At 43.7% G+C, this 19673-nt stretch overlaps 1 protein-coding gene across 1 annotated transcript in view; it reads left to right on the forward strand.

The window, feature by feature from the left end:
- The first annotated feature begins 459 nt into the window (after positions 1 to 459).
- The window catches only part of ANKMY1 (ankyrin repeat and MYND domain containing 1), a 50492-nt gene continuing 31278 nt past the window's right edge, over positions 460 to 19673 (forward strand). Inside the window, exons 1-6 of the mRNA XM_066621502.1 lie at positions 460 to 807; positions 3889 to 4035; positions 7592 to 8061; positions 10144 to 10360; positions 10679 to 10843; positions 18800 to 19191. Coding sequence (XP_066477599.1) covers positions 460 to 807; positions 3889 to 4035; positions 7592 to 8061; positions 10144 to 10360; positions 10679 to 10843; positions 18800 to 19191 — 1739 coding nt within the window. The remainder of the gene's footprint in view (positions 808 to 3888; positions 4036 to 7591; positions 8062 to 10143; positions 10361 to 10678; positions 10844 to 18799; positions 19192 to 19673) is intronic.

Below are 19673 nucleotides of genomic sequence, written 5' to 3' on the forward strand. Positions count from 1 at the left end.
TCTGCTTTAGCAGAGGCAGGGCATGATCACTTAGCTTTTGCAGCTGCAGGAAGCCCTGCGGAAGGTCGTGCAGGGCTCCCCGCAACCCCGGGAGGCTGCAGAGGGCTCGGGTAAGTGGACCCAAATGCCTGCAGCCCCGCTGAGCAGCGTGATCCTGGGGATCATGCTGCTGCCTCCTCCCTGCCTCCAGGCTGCCCCCGCCCCTTATGGGGAAACAGGCCAGAGCCCACAGGCTGGGGTGTCGTGACACCCCAGTTTGAAAAGCCCTGCCCTAAGCATACTTCCATGCAAATGAGCCACTTTGAAATCAGCGGGATTTGTAAAAAAAAAAAAAAAGTTAATATATACCTGATTTTCAGTAAAAACATTGAAATCAACTTACATAAGGTAAGGTAGCAGTAAGTAAAGAATACAAAAGTAAAATATTAGAATTAAAAATGTTTAGGATTGCTGTGTGAGATGACTATAGTTTGTAAATCAATTTTCAGGGGGATCAAGGATGATTTGGAAGGTGGCCACTCAAAAGATGATAGCTCAGAGAGAGATGGCAGTGGTGAAGGAACTACAATGGACTTTGAACCAGAATCTGCTCTTGATTATGAAGGTGATGATGAAGAAGATGTGACTGAAGATTACGAGGAAGAAAGTGGTGAACAGGAAGATAGATGTAGTGAAGATGACCTCAATAATAACAGAATTGAATGTATAGTTGGTGTGCAAGAGTGGCCAGATGGTTCCAGCTACAGAGGAGAGTTTGCATTTGATCTGAAACTTGGTTATGGAGAATTTACGTGGGGCAATGGTGAGGTAAAGTATTTATTTTTTAAGATTTGTTTTTGTTGCATCTTGAAAACACTGCTGCTGCTCTACTTCATAATAGCAATGCAATAAATTTGGGTTAAGGATGATTTAGGAATCTTCTTTGCAGAGTCACTGCTGACACTACTGGTCGCCTTGGCACAGAGGAGGGAAGGGAAGGAGGAAAAGGTATCCAAATTCCATTTACTCACAGGTATTTGGTGCTGTCAGAACTGACTGCTCTGTTTGATGACTACAGATGACTCAGACTGACTACATTGTTTGATGATGTAGATGGGGTTCAAGATCATAGTCTGCGTGCATGACGCTAGAGTCCTTTCCCTGCATTTTCTAAGGATGGTGTTGCATGTGTGGTATCAGATCCAGAAGTTTATGAAGTCACGCACATAAAACTAGTTCATTTGCATGGAATGTCCTTGCTGGATTGGAGTGAAAGGAATTTTACTCACTAGGTGGCAATATTGCCTATCATGGAAAAGAAAAATAATTATAAGTAAATAGGTCTGGTATTTCAAATATAATTTATTGTATTCTGCTTGTTCCTTTTATCAAGTAGATTACACCAACCTCCCAACGTATGCTTAATAATGTTTAGTAGAATAGAATTTAATAAATATCTCTCTGTAATAGTAGGCATATGTTCTTATCCACCTCTTCTGACTGCAGTGAAAGTAGCTTGCAGTAATAAACCTAACATTAATGAAATTTTTGAAGGCTGTAAATCCTGGATTGAACAGGGTTACTAACTTTGTTTGAACTTTATCCTCTATATATTCGGTTTTATTAAATATTGTAATTCACGGTATGGCTCTGTGCTATCATTTCCCCAAGATGAAGCCAAGTGGAATAAGCTCCCTGACTTGCAAATGAATGGTCCCATATTCAAGCTCTCTTGAAAATATTAATTACTTTATCCCCCCCCCCCCAATATTTTTGTGAGGTAGAAATTTGAAGTTGCTTGTGACATACCTTTGCACTTTACCTGTTAACTTTTCTTTGATAAGTGTTTCTACAACAGGTGGGGCCTACGTATCTGTGGATTAACTATCTGCGGATCTGGGTCCTCTGGACCCACGTTGTGCCAGATTAGGCCCAACCTGAAGCTTTCAGAGGCAACCAGAGATGTGTCCAGTTGCTTCTCGAGCCTCTTCTGAGTCCCGTGGAGGCTGCGTGTGGCTGGAAGTGATGATTTAAGGGCCAAATCCTATCCAACTTTCCAGTGCTGGTAGAACAGCAATGCAACCCTGAGGAACAAATGTTCGCTGACCTGGAGGAGGCCTTAGTGACTGCTCCCCTACTGCAGAATGCAGTGCATACCTCATTGGCATGGATGCACCAGCGCTGGAAAATTGAATAGGATTTGTATCTAAGGCCTTATACGACCTTCAGAGAGCCTGGAAAGGCTTCCTTACTCTCCAGATGCCTTCTAAGGCCTTAAAATGTCACTTTAAGTTTTCAGGCAAAACTGGAAGTGACCTTCTAAGGCTTCCCAGAGGCCTCAGAAAAGACTCTAGAGGCGACCAGAGCACAGCTCCGGTTGCTTTCGGAAGCCTAAAAGGGTGCCAAACCACCGATTTTTATCTGTGAGAGAGTCTGGGAATGGATCCCCCATGTACCACCCGTACATAGTTCAGAATTGCTCAAACTCTGGGTTGTGACCTGATGGTTGTTTGGTTGCAAAGCTGAAACTGATAAACTGATTGCGGAGAAGGAAAATGCATGGAACCCTATGGAAAGTGAAACAGAGCCACATCGTGCATTTATGCCAAAAATCTCGAGAATGTAATCCTCTCCAGTCTGACAAATGTATTGAGCCCTGTGGAAAGCAAAACTCAGCTACAGCTTTGCATTTACTTGTGAGTAAGCAAATGTGCCTTGGCTCATGTTGAAGGTCAGGTAAAAGGGAATGCAAGGCCACAAGAATGGTCTCGATCTGATGAAAGTGGAGCTCAACAAATGCTCCAGAAAGTAGTCCTCCCCCACCTGAAAAAGGATAAAAACAGAGTCTTGAGCTGGTAAGCGGAATTTTTTTTTTCTCTTTTAGACTTGTAAAGTTAGGTGGGTCTTGATAGTGATATGGTTTAAATATAAGAATTTAAATTGAACTGGGCACTGATTTTGGGGTGTGTGTGTTAAGGTTTTTGTAGGCAAGCTACAGAGAAAATTCACTTGGTGGAACAGGACTGGCTCTCCGATCTCATCTTCTCTTATTTAATTATTTGTTTTACTATAATTTTATTTTGCTTGATGTTGTCACTTCTGGCCATGACATCACTTCTGGTGGGTCCTGGTTAGATTGTCATTCCAAAAATGTGTATCTCAGTGCTAAACAGTTTGAGAACCACTGACTTAGTTTATTTGCCTTCATGTAGCAACATTGAGGCCAGTGCAAGTGTAGGATGCCTGATTTTTATTTGCATCCTCTCACTTCTCTTGGTGTGCTCCTCTGGAGGGTCCTGGACTTCTAGGAGCCCAAATCATAGATCTGAGGAGACTGCCTTATACTGAATCAAACTGTTGGTCCATCTACATTGGTACTCTCAACACAGACTGGAAACAACTCTGCAGGTTTCAGACAGGAACTTTTCTCTGCCTTCCCTGGAAAGGCTGAGGGTTGAACCTGAGACCTTCTGCATTCAAAGCATGTGCCACTGAGCCATGCCCCTTCCCCTTTTCAGGGTGTAAGGGTGACTGTTGAAGTGAGGGAGAATCTGAAAAACTTCACATATGCACAGAACCCCGCACATAGGATTGTGTCCCAAGTAAGTTAGTCATGACTAAGCTGGAAACTTCCTCACACATATGGCAGTAATAAATGTGTACTTGGTGTGGGAAAAGCACAGTCACAAAGGTGGATGTGATCCTTCTCAACAGCACTGTGGAAATCACCGCAGTAGCTATGAACACTGTGCTGTATGTTGTTTTCTTACAATTTTTTTTATTAGATGCCTTCACAAGCTATAGAAACTGTAGGTGTTTCCCTACCTCATTTGTACTTGGGAGTTACTAAGGTGTGTACAGTTTATGTCTGAACATCAGCATAATTTTGTATCTCCTTCTGCATTACAGAGATATGTGGGGCAGTTTTATAAAGACCACCGTCATGGCAAAGGAGTTTACTTCTGGCCTGATGGCTCCAAATTTACAGGATTATTTTATCTTAGCCGTAAAGAAGGCTATGGAACCATGGAATATACGGATGGAAGAACATTCCAGGTAATAGCAAATCCATAATGAGGTCTTTCAAAAAATAATTCAGCACACTTTTTCTGTTCATTTTTTTCCATAAAATATTTAGAATTAGCACACATCTGGTTATGTGTTGCTTAATAAGTTATTAATATATTACAATTAATGTGATAATATATTACTTATGTTAATAGTATGTTATTATTGCTTGTTTAATTATGCTTTGATTTATTTTGCTATGTAAACTGCTTTGTGAACTTCTTTGTTGAAAACAGTATGTAGGTGGGGCCTCAGTATCTGCGAGAGATCTGATCTTGGGCCCCTTGCTGATACCAAAAATCGCAGATAATCAAATCTGCAATTTTCTGCCCCTTTCTCCCTCAGAAGGGGACTGGGGTCTCCAGAGGGCTTTCTGGAAGTGGCATTTTTTTCACCTCTCTGGACCATTCTGGAGCCTGCAGTGGCAGGGATGTGCACTGCCTCTGCGGACTTCAGAAAGCCCTCCAGAGGGGACTGGAGCTTAGCTGCTGGTCCCCTTTGGAGGGCTCAGGTGGAACTGCGTCTGGCTCAATGAGGGTCCAGGGGACCTGCATTGAGTCACATCCGTGGATGAAAAGTCTGGCTCCACCTGTAAACTGGCTCCTGTAAACTGGATAAACTGGCTCCACCTGTATCTCTTAATAATAATAATAATAAATAATTTATTAATTAATAAATAATTATTATTATTTATTAATTAATTTAATTAATTAAATTAATAATAAGATTAATTTATTTAATGTAATTGTATAATGAGTTATAATTATCTGAAGTATTTCAGAGTCAATGATGAATCATTTGTTTAGCACCAGGAACAACCTTGGGTGCACAGCTGGAGCTGTAGAGATACAGGCAGTTTGCACAGAATTTGTTCAAAAATATATGAAACCAGCAGGTCCCAATTTTGACTGTTGGATATGTACGTAGAGTACATACCTTTTCTCTTGTCATGTTGATTATTCGGTTTTCAGTGTGACAAACCAAGAGCCCAATCCTGTGCTTGGCGGCACAGCTCTGTGCCGCCGAGCACAGTTGCAAACGTGCCATAAGGCATGTTTGCGGGGCTCACCGCTAGACTTGCACCTGTGCTAGCCCAGCGCTGGCTGGTGCTGGGCTAGTGCCAGGCAGTCGCCCAGCTACCATGGCTCGACAGTCTCCTGGACTGCAGACCAGTGGCATGGTAGGGGAGGCAGGGATGGGGACGGAGAGGAGGTGTTCCGGGGAGGGGGGAGGCTGGCAAGGGTTGGAGAGAGGGTAGGGGGAGGTGTGCCGGGGGACAGGCGGGAGGTGTGCCGGGGGAGGGATGTAGGAGGATCCGTGGAGCTCTGCTCTGCAGGATCCAAGGCGCTCAGGGAGGGCTGTGCGCCCTACATGAGCGTCTTTTCCTTACTGCCGTCCTTTTGGTCGGCGGTCAAGTGAGAAACCCCATGTTACAGTCATGTTTTTTCTACATTCCGCTGCTGTCTTTTTTTTCCAGTAATTTTTTAGTTTTGAATTTCTTAGATATTTTAAGTATTTACTGTATGTACTAGTAGAACAAGTTGGGCAGCCCAATCCAATACTGTCCTACAACCAGCGCTGCAACTGCAGTGCTGGTGGTAGGGGTCGCAAATGTGCTGTAAAGCAAGTTTGTGCCACCCAATGAGTAAGGGGGGATGGGACTGGCAGAGGCCTCCTCTTCCAAATCCTATTCCCCATATCTGGCTCAGAAGCCCGACATGGGACTCCTTCAGTCTTTGCCAGTGAATTAGCTGGTGTAGATTTGAGAAACCCCATTGAGCAGGCTAGGACATTACTCTGGATAAGGGGATAAATGTCCTCTTCCTCCGATGAGACCTCTAGCCTGCTTGTATCCCACATAATATTCAGCAGTGGGCATTTAGGGCCCTTAGTATCAGGATAGCATTTGGTCTGGCAGGATGCAATAGATTAAATACAAAAATAATTTGGGAGCCATTGATAGAAAACCACAATATTTTGCATGGATCTGCATTATTCTATAACCTAACTGGTTGAGTCCCTTAGGCAATGCACCCAGGGCTGGTCCAAGACTTCCTGGCACTTCCCTTCCCTTGCCTGCTGATGTGCCAGCTTCTGCTCCTCCCAGTCCATGAATTGGAAAAGGAAGAGGGGGATGGAGCAGAAGAGGAAAGGGTAGTGCTGCACTAGAGTGTCACAGATGCTCCAGTGTTTCTCAACATTTGTCCTTTGCTGTACTGCATCACATGGTCTATCTATTTGAAATACCACTGGAAGTAACTGGTGCTGACATCATCAACAGTTACTGCTAGGTTGGGAGGCCAGATGTGATGTGACAAACGCCAGTAAGAGGCTCAGTGTGGATGGGCTTTATCAAGTGAGGAAAACCACTCTTTGGAGCTCTTCCTGCCAAACAGAGCCTCCCACTGCTGTTTGTTGTGTCACATTCATGGTCTTTCTGCTGGGTGGCAGGTGTCTAGAGGTCCTACGAATACCACCAGACACCACCACAAGTACCATTGGTAATACCCATACCACTGGTTGTGAAACACTGCTTTAGTCTACTATTCTTCTCGCTTCTATTCTCCTTTCCTCTATACTTCCATTCTATCCCCCTCTTCCTTTTCCAGTCCAAGGGAAAAAGAAAAAGCCCTGAGTGGACCGGGGTGGGTGCCCCCCAACAATATGTTGCCTGAGATGATCACCTCAGTTGATCTTGTGGGTGGGCTGGTCCTGAATGCACTGCCTTTTTTGATCAAGCGGCCAAATGCCAAGAGGTGTGCCTTGCAACCCCCAAGTATATACGTATTTCTTCCTTATATATCTGAACCTGAATCTGCAAGTACAGAGGCAAAAGGATCCATGCTCAGATATAAATAAGCATACAAGCGGAATTAATGTGAGCTTGCTGTTTGTGAATAGTTTCCTTGCTTTAAGGCCAGCCAGGTCTCTGTCAAAAGAACACTTTGATGTTATAGTAAGTCCAAATGCTGACTGGGCTTTATAAACCCTTTGGACAGAGATTCTCAATGTGTGTGCCCTGGCGCACTCACGGAGGCAGTACGTGGCCTCTTCTTCCCAGCTCACCAGGCCAACATGGTGCTATCCTTGCAAGATATTGTGTTATTCTTGCAAGATTTCACACAATGGCCTGCTGAACCAGGAAGGAGAGGCCGTGCAGCACCCATGTGAGTGTGAAGGGTGCCACAGAGTTTGGGAACCACTGCCTTTGGGGTTATGCTTCCTTGTTGCAAAATGATCTGGTTTGGCTTTTGTAATAATTATTACTGGTTTGTTTGATAAAACCCTCACTGTATTTTGGAGAGTAGTTTACCCGCCTTTTTAGTCTTGTTTTTTATTTTAAATTTGTATATGTAGAAGAATGAAGATAAGTTTTGCAAGTAGAGTGCAAGCCTGTGCATATCTACACAGAAATAAGTTCCATTTTATTCAATGAGGCTTACTTCCAGGAAAGTGTGCGTAGGATTGCAGCCTTAAACTATACTGCTGGTTTGCTTGTTTTTTCACTTGTATTTCTTGTTGTCTTTGTTTTTCTTTTCTAAAGGGTCTTTACAAGGCTGATGAGCGCTTTGGACCAGGGATTGAAAATTATCCAGACGGTAGTCAAAGTGTTGGCTTGTGGCATCGAAATAACATAATTAAACTGTGTACGGAAATACCAGGGCATTTTACTCTTTCAGATTTCCCAGAACTCAGCATATATTTGGATGCTGAGTCCAGGACAGAGTATATTTCAGAGGATGTCAATAAACTGTGGGATCTGAATGAGGAGACGGACCCATTTTTCTACAGCTACAAACGCCTTCTCTTAAATGATGACAACTTCACCTTGCCTGAAAAAATGTACATATACTCAATTGATGCAGATCACCTTCCTCTTACTCGCTCCTTTTTGAAAGAGTTTGATTTGCGCTATTTCAAGAAAAAGAAACAGATATATTATGAAAAACTATGGCCTGTTACCAATATAACTCCTTTCATGATCAAGATGCAGAAACACATCTATAAATATAGGTAAGGATTGGTATATGAAATGGAGTGAATGATGGAGTAAATTTGATGTTTTTAGATGACTGCATAGAAATGTAGTGCAGTTGAAGCCCTGCTGTTTATGGGGTTTCTAGATGACAGAGGTCCACCCGGTCAGGAAACCCTCAATGCAGGTACTGAGAGCCCAATCCTATCCAATATTCCAGTGCCAGTGCAGCCATGCCAATGGGACATGCACTGCATCCTGTTGTGGAGAGGCAATCACAGAGGCCTCCTTAAGGTATGGGAACATTTGTTGCCTTACCTTGGAGCTGCATTGTGGCTGCACTGGTGCTAGAAAATTGGATAGGATTGGGCCCAGAGTCATTTGCTCACTCTGAATGGAGTTGCAGTCCCCTTGCAGGAATGGATGCACAGTTTGGGAATGCTCCTGAACTTGCAGCTCTCCCTGGAGAGCCAGGTGGTAGTGGTGATAGCTGGGAGTGCATTTGCTCAGCTTTGGCTGGTGCGCCTGCTGCAGCCATAGTTGAGTTGATCTGACCATGGTGGTCTGTGCCTTAGTGATTTCAATAGTGGCTTACTGTAATATGCTCTATGGGGGCTGCCCTTGAAGACGGATCGGAAGTTGCAGTTAGTGCAGAATGCTGTGGCCCAGGTAGTTATTGGAGCTAGGCAGTTGATCTTTAAAGTCCTTCACGATTTGGGTTCAAGTCATCTGAGGGATTGCCTTCCTGCATGCATTCTGGCCCGCTTTCTTAAGTCATCTGAGGGGGCTCTCCTTCAAGTGCTGCCTCTGTCCCACGTTAGAGGGAAGGCTGTGCAGGAGTGAACCTTCTCTGTAGTGGTACCATAATTATAGAATTCTCTTCCAGGAGAATTAAGAACTACCCCCTAGTTCTCAATGGGCTCATGGCTTTTCTGCGAGTGCTCAAAACACGCCTGTTTTGTCTGGTATTTGGTTGAGGGATTGATGTGCCTCTGTGCCTCTATAATAGTGCTGTGGCTTGACTGCTACTTTCTTGACCGAATAGTTATTCCCCCGATGGCTTTATTGTGTATGTGTTTTTGATTTTTTTAAAAATGATTTTACTTATTGCTGCTGTACGTTGCATGTTTTATTATTGAGCTTTGTAAGCTGCCTCAGGCATTTGCTTCTGCATGGGAAAGGCAGGATATAATTTTTTCTAATAAATAATGACTGTTTCATGCAGCTCAACTTTTTTTTCAAGCTTACACCATATGTGTCCAGCTATCCTTTTGCTCCTGCTTAATTACAAGAATGCCCCATATATACACAACACTACATAATGTATGCCGAAAAGCTGGCTTTTGTTTTAATGTCACCAGACTTTGATGGCATTATAAGGCTGATAAGACATTAGGCAAAATGGTAAGTTTTTGTTTACATAGTCTTCCAAAATCATGAGTACAAGACTATGTATTGATAATACTCAAACCATGAAAGAATTTTCAGAAATCAGTCTTGCAGCTGAATTTTGTTAAACTATAATATTATTATAGCAGTTTTGTAAGGCTGTCTTAATGCCATCTAAGCTATTAGCCCACACAACATCTAGTAGCATTGAATTCCATTAATTGATGATGTGTTGTATTAAGATTTACTTTTCTCTGTCTGTGCTGAATCTGTGGCCAATCCATTTTATTGGGTGACAAGAGTTATGGCAGAGGGAGAAAAATAACTCTGCCCAACATGTACACTTCATGTCTAATTTTATAAACCTTCTTAGCTGCCTTGTTTCTGAACTGATGGAATTGGATGCACTTCTATACAAAAAAAATTCCTTACATAGAAAGCTAACACCAGGGAAGAAGATTAAGCTAGAAGCTGTAATCTAGTTTCCTATATAGAGAGAAATTTGGTTTGCGTGGAGAAGCATCAACCCTGTGCCACCCCACCCAGAACCAGCAGTATGAAATTGCACAGGTTTACCGCACTATAGGCCAGAGACAGATATGTGCAGGGGAGTGGGGGGAAAATTGTCCATTCTTTTTCTGTTGACAGATTTTCTGGGTGCTGAGAACCATGGTGTATATAAACATGTGTATTGACTTTAACCTGTGCATTTTTTGCTTGCTTGGTTCTAGGCATTGCCAGATGGACACCGACTGGGATGTTAATTGTGTTCTGGAAGGCTACCGGAATGGTTTTGCGAACAAAGGTCTCAAAGAGCTTGCCGCTGAGGAGCTGATTGAGAAGTCAGTGATAGGAGACTGCAACAGGGTGTATGAGCTTCTGAGAGACAACCTGGTCCACCCAGATGTAGCTGATGTACGCGGATTCACTGCCCTTGCTGCAGCTTCTGTAAGACACTGCATCTTACTATGTGTTATGCCACCCACTATGTGTCAGGCCAGATTTAATTTATGTTTCCCTGCTGTGCCAGTATTCCTGTCTGCTACTGTAGTTTTTCCATGATAATTGATGATAAACTTTACAACAGCAGTGCAAACATGAGGAAAAAGTTAAGGAAAAAAAATCTTGTTGAGGAACGTGCAACCTTATCTATAAAGTCAAACCCACAACCTTGCAGTCTTCTCAAATGGGGCTTTAAAAAAAACTTAGGATTCATAAAAAACACTATTTCTATATGAAAATAACTCAGATAATTTTCTTGTGCAGATGAATTACCAGGATGACATCATCGATCTTCTCCTTGATAATGGGGCTGATGTGAATAAATGCAATGACGAAGGACTATCAGCACTATCCATGAGCATTATTTCTTATTTTCCAGTAGAATCATTTCATCCCAATATTGCTGAGAGGAGTTTCTTTAGAAGAGAGGTCAGTCCTTTATAAATCTGTAAAAAATAAGTCTCTGCAATAGAGTTCCATGAAATGCGTCAAAGACTGTTTGTGGGTTTGTTTCAGACTTGGCTTCACATTTATATTTACTTCATTGTTTCTCAAACTGTGGGTTGGGACCCACTAGGTGGGTCACGAGCCAATTCCGGGTGGGTCCCCATTTATTTCAATATTTTGTTTTTAGTATATTAGACTTGATGCCAACATGGTATGTGACTGCATTTGGGAAGATCTGTATTTTTAACAGGCTACAATGTTTATGCTTTAAACTATGATAGTCAATGGGGCTTACTCCTGGGTAAGTGTGGATAGGATTGCAGCCTAGGATTGTTAAAATTTTTCCTGCTTGATGTCACTTCCAGCCATGACATCACTTCCAGGTTAATGACATCACTTCCAGTGGGCCCCAACAGATTGTCATTCTAAAAAGTGGGTCATGGGCTATAAAGTGAGAACCACTGACTTACTTGAAATGACTTTGCCACTCACTTAAAACTGATGTAGTTCTGAGGTGGAACAATCATGAACTTGCTTTGCTTTGCAGTCCAGAGCTGACTGTTTGAGCAAACAGCTGCTGTGGCCCTGTGATTAAGAACACTACACACTCCTATGTAGTTTTCATGTCGACTGTCATTCCTCTAGATAGGACTGGTGTTCTGCACGTGGATTGTCTATAACAATTTAGAAATTTTAACTGGTACATAGTGCTTTGGCCTAGATAATAGTATACATGTTGATATTCGTTTATTTATTGGCACTTTTTTACATCTTACCTTTCTTGTACCCAAGTTAGCTAACAGTTGTATGACCTCAGATGACAGATGTTTGCAGGAAGTCCTCACTTAGCCTCCTGGAAACTGCAACTAAGGGAAACGACCTATAGTGAAACCAATTTTACTGTATTCTAATTGATATACTAGCTGTTGGTTGTGGCTCCCCATTACGTTTCTTTGGGCATGTGAGGCAGGTGAGCGGCTCGGAGGAAGCAGCAGCAGCCAAGCACCAGCTTGTTTCCCCTTCTTTTCTACTTTTGCTCTCTGCTGCTTCTCCAGCTTTTGCTGCACCCAAAAGTTACACCCACTTGTCCCTCTTGCACTCCTAGTGGTGTTGCAAAGGCTACGTTTAAGGCAATGGAGTTGAAGCAGGTAAACACTGGAGACAGCTATGAGGGGGCAGTGGTGGCAGCTGCTGTTGCTAAAAGTCTAGCTGGCCTCCCATCCATGTAGGAAGGGAGGGGGCATGTGGGACTGCTTCCACACCTCAGTCGCTCTCCATCCATATGCAGCAAGCCAGACTGCATCAACAAGCTCCCGAGGGTACCACAAACCCTTCCCACAGCACCTTAGCGAGAGTCTTGCTAAGTTCAGGCAGGTGAGTTCTGGTAACCCAGCTTTGGTCATCGCACAGTCGCTGGTTTCTTTTGTTTTCTGGTGTTTGTATTTGCATGGGATTCTAAGGGCTATTTTGCCCTTCCAATCCCTTCCCTGACTTGTTTGGATTGCCTCTAATTGGAAGGAACATCTCATCAACATTAAAACAAAACACTGTTGTACAAAACTATGGTAAGTGAAGACTTCTTGTAAATTAAAAAGATTAAGAATAGTACAGCGTATAGCTGTGCTCTCCGAAAAGACATGACAAGCGGGTGGGAAGAACATAGTCCTGCCAGTCGGATGGGTGGTAGCACATGCAACCCTGCTGATCAGCTGTGTGCCAGAGTGACAGCCAATGATATCTTTGGTTGTTGCCTGCTCTTGACTGTCAGTTGGGAGGGTGGATAGGCAGCACCTGGCTAGAAGAGCAGAGGATGGCTCCCACTCTTTTAAAAGGGCTGGGCTGCAACAGGGTGGGATGAAGGAAAAAGGATGAGGGAGCAAGGAAGATGGAGGAAAGAACAGAAACAGAAACGAGGATAGAGGTGAGACAGGGTAACCAAGGGGAAGCCACTTGGCTGGATTCTGAAGGAGGGTAAGGAAAAGGAGAGGGATGAAGAGACATGAGGAAAGCTGGGCATGGAGGAGGAAGAACAGGAAGAGTTAAGAGGGAACATGACTGATCGGGCCCAAGGTGAGAGGAGAAAGAGGAGTGAAAACAAACCAGGGAAGGCAGACTGGCTGCCTGTGCCTGGTGAGAGGCCTGGCACTTAGGTGGAAGCAGCCTGAGAGACCTGTGTCCACCTGGGGAAGAGGAAGGAGCAGGATTCCCAGGGATCCAGAACCTATCCCTATTAACTGCTTGGGAAATCTCAGAATCAGGGTGGAGAGAATCTGGGGAAGAAGGACAACATAAGAACAGCACCACTGGATCAGGCCATAGGCCCATCTAGCTTCCCGTATCTCACAGCGGCCCACCAAGTGCCCCAGGGAGCACACCTGATAATAAGAGACCTGCATCCTGATGCCCTCCCTTGCATCTGACAAAGCCCATTTCTAAAATCAGGAAGTGGCACATACACATCATGGCTTGTAACCCGTAATGGATTTCTCCTCCAGAAACTTGTTCAATCCCCTTTTAAAGGCATCCAGGCCTGATGCTGTCACCACATGCTGTGGCAAGGAGTTCCACAGACCAACCACACACTGAGTAAAGAAATATTTTCTTTTGTCTGTCCTAACTCTCCCAACACTCAATTTTAGTGGATGTCCCCTGGTTCTGGTGTTATGTGTGAGTGTAAAGAGCATCTCTCTAGCCACTTTATCCTTCCCATGCATAATTTTGTATGTCTCAATCTTGTCCCCCCTCAGGCCTCTCTTTTCTAGACTGAAGAGGCCCAAACGCCGTAGCCTTTCCTCATAAGGAAGGTGCCCAAGTGCAGCAATCATCTTAGTTGCCCTCTTTTGCACCTTTTCCATTTCCACTATATCCTTTTTGAGATGCGGCGGCCAGAACTGGACACAGTACTCCAGGTGTGGCCTTACCATAGATTTGTATAACGGCATTATAATATTAGCCGTTTTGTTCTCAATACCTTTTCTAATGAACCCAAGCATAGAATTGGTCTTCTTTACTGCCAACGCACATTGGGTTGACACTTTCATCGACTTGATCACCACCACCCCAAGTTTTCTCTCCTGATCTATCACAGACAGCTCAGAACCCATTAGCCTATATGTGAAGTTTTGATTTTTTGCCCCAATGTGCATGACTTTACACTTACTGACATTGAAATGCATCTGCCATTTTGCTGCCCATTCTGCCAGTTTGGAGAGATCCTTCTGGAGCTCCTCACAATCACTTCTGGTCTTTACCACTCGGAAAAGTTTGGTGTCATCTGCAAACTTAGCCACCTCACTGCTCAACCCTGTCTCCAGGTCATTTATGAAGAGGTTGAAGAGCACCGGTCCCAGGACAGATCCTTGGGGCACACCGTTTTTCACCTCTCTCCATTGTGAAAATTGCCCATTGACACCCACTCTTTTTTTCCTGGTCTTCAACCAGTTCTCAATCCATGAGAGGACCTGCCCTCTAATTCCCTGACTGTGGAGTTTTTTCAGTAGCCTTTGGTGAGGGACCATGTCGAATGCCTTCTGAAAGTCCAGATATATAATGTCCACGGGTTCTCCCACATCCACATGCTTGTTGACCTTTTCAAAGAATTCTAAAAGTTTGTGAGGCAAAACTTACCCTTACAGAAGCCATGCTGATTCTCCCTCAGCAAGGCTTGTTCGTCTGTGTGTTTTGAGGTTCTATCTTTGATGAGGCATTCCACCATCTTACCAGGTATAGATGTTAGGCTGACTGGCCTATAGTTTCCCAGGTCCCCCCTCTTTTCCTTTTTAAAGATCAGCGTGACATTTGCTATCTCCTCCAATCCTCTGGCACCATGGCCGTTTTGAGGGACAAGTTGCATATTTTAGTCAAGAGATCAGCAACTTCATTCTTCAATTCCTTAATAACTCTAGGGTGGATTCCATCCAGGCCCGGTGACTTATTGATCTTTAATTTATCAATGAGGTCTGAAATATCTTCTCTTTTAACCTCTATCTGACTTAATTCCTTGGTCAGGAGGGGCCATTCGGGCAGCGGTATCTGCCCAAGGTCTTCTGCCGTGAAGACAGATGCAAAGAACTCATTCAATTTCTCTGCCATCTCTAAGTCTCCTTTTATCTCCCCTTTCCCTCCCTCACCATTCAGAGGGCCAATCGCTTCTCTGGTGGGTTTCCTACTTCTAACATATTTGAAGAAGCTTTTATTATTCCCCTTAATGCTGCTGGCCATGCGTTCCTCATAGTCTCTCTTGGCCTCCTGTATCACCTTCTTACATTTCTTTTGCCACAGTTTATGTTCCTTTTTATTCTCCTCATTAGGGCAAGACTTCCATTTACGGAAGGAAGCTTCCTTGCCCTTTATGGCCTCTCTAACTTGGCTGGTTAGCCATGCGGGCACCCTCCTGGACTTAAGTCGAGCCCTTCTTCCTTTGCGGTATATACTTCCGCTGGGCCTCTAATAATAATAATAAAAAACTTTATTTATATCCCGCCCTTCTCCCTAAAGGGACTCTATTACTGTTGATTTGAGCAACCTCCATGCTCTCTGTAGAGACTGGACTCTTTTTACCTTCCCTTTCAACCTCCTTCTAACCAGCCTCCTCATTTGAGGGAAGTCCACTCGTCGGAAGTCAAGGGTTTTTGTGAGAGATTTGCCCGGTATTCTTCCCCCGACGTGCATGTTGAAATGGATCGCAGCATGATCACTGTTCCCCAATGGCTCAGTAACATTGACATTTCTAACCAGGTCCTGAGTACCGCACAATATTAAATCCAGAGTCCCCTGTCCTCTGGTGGGCTCCATGACTGGGCTGTAAGGTACAACCCCACTCTTATTTTTGCTAATCCCTATTCAAGTGAATGAAAGAGACTGTAAGTGCACCCCAGTGTCTGTGGTGGTATGTCAGTGACTTTCACAAAGTGGAGGTTGAACTCCTCCGTGGAGGAAGAGGCGGAGATGACAATGGTCATATTACACCATATTGAGAAACACTGAAATGACTACAATGGTTACTAGTTTTTGCTTGATCTCAGCTGAAGGCAATATTTTTTACTTCCAAAGCCTGAAATGGGCTGGATCTGGTGGGTCTTTGATGCCAGATTGGTATTTATAAGGAGCAGAGCTCATATGCAGTACTCCCAGAGCTTTGGAACACCCTTCTGTGTTCTGAACATTTGGACACCTTACTGGTGTCCTATTACAAAATAGATTGACAGCCAAATCCTATCAAACACCCTCCTGCTCCGCTGATGCAGCTGCATCATTGGAAAGTGCGCTGCACCCTGTTAGGTGTCAGTCCCAGAGGTCTTGTCCAGGTAAGGGAACATTTACCTTTACCACCCAAATGGGCCTACTCAGACCTGCACCAGTGATTTTGCTGGTGCAAGTACAAGTGACCTCAGGAAAGCAGACTGAGGTTGGGAAGGAGGTAGGGAAGGCGGTGTCACTGTTGCTGATACTGCCCCCTTCCCAGCTTTGATCTGACCCCTGTCCACTCTATTTCTTGCCCTCTCCACCCCATTCTGCCTACCATGAATCTCCTGCCCCCCCCCATTAGTTTAGTTGCATGGTGATTGCAAGGCCTGAACTCTAGTTTGGCGGTTTGGGGCCTAAAATACTCTTGTTACACTCTTGTTATGCCTTTGAGAAATAATTCCTGTGGATCATCATGGTTTTGTTGGGTATCTTTTGATATGAATTGTGTTGTTGAGATTTGGATTTTAACTGATCGTACATTACAGTTGTGCATTGCTTAACAAAGGAGATATGGAGCATGTGATCCCTATTGTTATGTGATTAGGTCATTGTGCAAACATTTAACCCCATCTAGTGCCTTTGTGTAAACAGACACTCCCTGCACAGGCTACTGGAGACTGATTCCCCCATTAATAAGCAGACACTGCTGCAGGCTATGGGAGACTTGGTTGCCATATTAGAGCCTCCTCTTGGTTGTGCAGGCAGGCACCCCCTGCTCTGCAGCTACCAATTATATCATTAAGAACCTCTGTGATCACTGTCATATATGCAGTTGATCATTAGGCAGATGATCAACTAAGCGCTAAGTGACACACGCTGTAGTGCCTCAGCATTCATAGGGGTTCAGTTCCTGGAACACCCGCAGATGCTGAAACCGATGGATAATCAAATCTGCAGGTCTGGGCACTCATACCCTCCAGACTTGACCAGAGCTGTACTCTAGTTGCATCTGGATGTGTTTTGAGGCCTTTGGGAGGCCTTTTAATGTCACTTCTGGTTTTCCGGGTTAATAGGCCTAGAACACCTTCTGGACTCAACTGGAGTGCAGGTCCATAGTATTCAGTGTACAGGTTGGTGTGAATCCGCGGATACCGAATCCATGGATAAAGAGGACTGACCTGTAGCTGTTTTATCTTATGTGTACTTAACAGTTAATGAAAAATGAAATAAAAATGCCAACAGTAAAGATGTGTATCATAATATATGAATAGTCCTGTTGGACTGGGCCAGCATTCAGCATCCTGTTTCTCATAGTCGTCAATCAGATGCCTCTGGGAAACCAGCAAGCAGAAGGTAAACCCATCTTCCACCAAAGCTCCCCTCCAGCTTGGTATTCAGAGGCATACTACCTATCACTGGAGGTCCCATATAAGCATCTTGACTAGCAGGCACTGACAGATTTGTTCTCCATGAACTTGTCAAGTCCCCTTGTAAAGCTTCCTAATATAATTGAGTAGGTCCTTTTTCATGAGCAATCTTCTCAGTAGTCAAGAGGTACTTGACAGTATTAGTAATGTGCAATGCAGCACAAACACACACACAAAAGGACATGGCTATTAAATTATTTGAAACTCCTAAGAATGCTGTGTCCTTGGAACATTAATTGGAGGGGCTGTTACAAGTCTAGTAGATGTTGACTGGTTATAAGAATATAATGCTAGAAATGGGAAAAGAGAGCCAATTCAGTTGAAGGCATGGAGTGTGTGATCTAGGCTTTAATTCCTATGAAGCTAGATGATAGAACAGAAGTTTCAATTATCATGTTGGACAATTTCTGCTATAAGGCCAGAAGTTTGAAATATTGTACAGAGCCAGTAACAATAACTTGCACAATTCCAGATTGCATTGTGACTGACTTCTTGTCCTTATGCTTTGTTTTGTGATGTAGTCAGTTATTTATTAATAGCGTTTTATAAATGTGCACAACTTTTTACTCTGAGCACACGGTGGAGGACTTTACCAAAGCATTCCTTTTTCAGTTTTTGGAAAAACTCAGCTTTATTTCAGCTTCTTGTGGCTGTGATGCAAGTCTTGGGCATGCACAGGGAGCTTTAGTTTTCGTTTTTCCTTTTGATTAGGAATCTAGAGAACTCTTGTTGAGACTCTTGCATTTTCTTATCTCCTTGTCCTGCCCCATGAATTCTGGTGTCTGCTTCTGCACCAGTAGATCTCTAAGAGCCCCATCTACCACATTGTTCGAATTATCATAAACAAAAGCATAGCCAGTCTTACATTGAGTTCAGAAAGAATTTTAACAGTGAAGAATAAAATGCATGTGTTAAGTGGTAGCCATTGTTACTTCTGGAAACTGGAGTGTTTTGGGACAGGGGAGTGGACGGAACAGGGTGGAGTGAGGGCAGAGGGAGGGGAAGTTTGAGCCCATGAAGGGGTGGAGACCACGGCAGCCTCTGCTGCTGCATCCTGAAACCCCCCCCCCCCACAAGCCGAATGGCTTCCTCAACTCTGCCCCCATGTTTGATTGGTTCAGGATTGGGCTTTGGACAACAGCATTTATATAAGTGTAATTGAAGTAGTCCAGTCAAACTTTTTCTAACTTGTATGACAGTCTAACACTGTTGATGTGTTTGTATACTCACATGATAACAGTTGCTCATAGTGTTCTCGTGTCAAGGCATTGTTATCCATTTTTTGAGAAAGTAATTATGTCCTGTTTTTTTTCCTTTTATATAGGCAGGTGAAATTGCTGGAGAAATATCTGGAGGATCTATGCCAGTTACACTATCAGAGTCATCTGGACCTTCTGCAGGAAGTGTAGAAAACAAAACATCTCCAAGCCCCAACCCTCTATCTCCTGTAGTATTGTCTTCCCCTGGTGAAAAGGTAGATACCGGTACAGATACTGAGATGGAGGCTACAGAGAGCAGGAGAGAAAAAAGGACTTGCACCAGCATTGAGACGAATTGTGGTATTTACAACTATAAGATTAATGTTTCTGCAGAAGTCATGCAGCGTGGTGCAGTTGTTCTCAGCGACCACCTGTCAAAAATACCCTTCTCCACTTCAGTTGGAGAAATTGTTCAGAATGAAGGCACAGTGAGAAGAATGGCACTATCAATAACGGAGTAAGTGACTATAAAAGAACACAGAACAACCAGAGCTGTTGGGTCAGTCCTAGTTGAACCCTTCTCTGGGTAGAGCTCGCTCTCTCTTCTCCCCCCCCCCCCATGCATATAAGTATAAGCTATCTGATTCTACAAAGAAGAATTCCTCTCAAGGAAGGTTGAAGCACCTTACCTGGTATCTCTGATGCCTGCAGCTGGATGTATATAGAACAGTGCAGGAATGCTCCAGTAGACAGATGCTAAGCTGTTCCTGAGGGGCCATATGCTTACATTCAGATGCCACTGTAGGATGCCAATTCTGTGGGAGGAACCCACATGATTAATTCCCCACTCTTACTGTCATTTAAGCATTACCTTTGTTATGTTTGAATTCCTCATGGAAAAAGCAGTTCCCTTAATAATAATTACAGCATTTGCATACCGCCTTTCTCACAGACTCAATACTAAACTCATCTTTATTTTAAATGAGTTTTTGCTATCAT

Source organism: Tiliqua scincoides, chromosome 3 (assembly GCF_035046505.1).
Source record: "Tiliqua scincoides isolate rTilSci1 chromosome 3, rTilSci1.hap2, whole genome shotgun sequence".
In the NCBI taxonomy this organism is placed as follows: Eukaryota; Metazoa; Chordata; class Lepidosauria; order Squamata; family Scincidae; genus Tiliqua; species Tiliqua scincoides.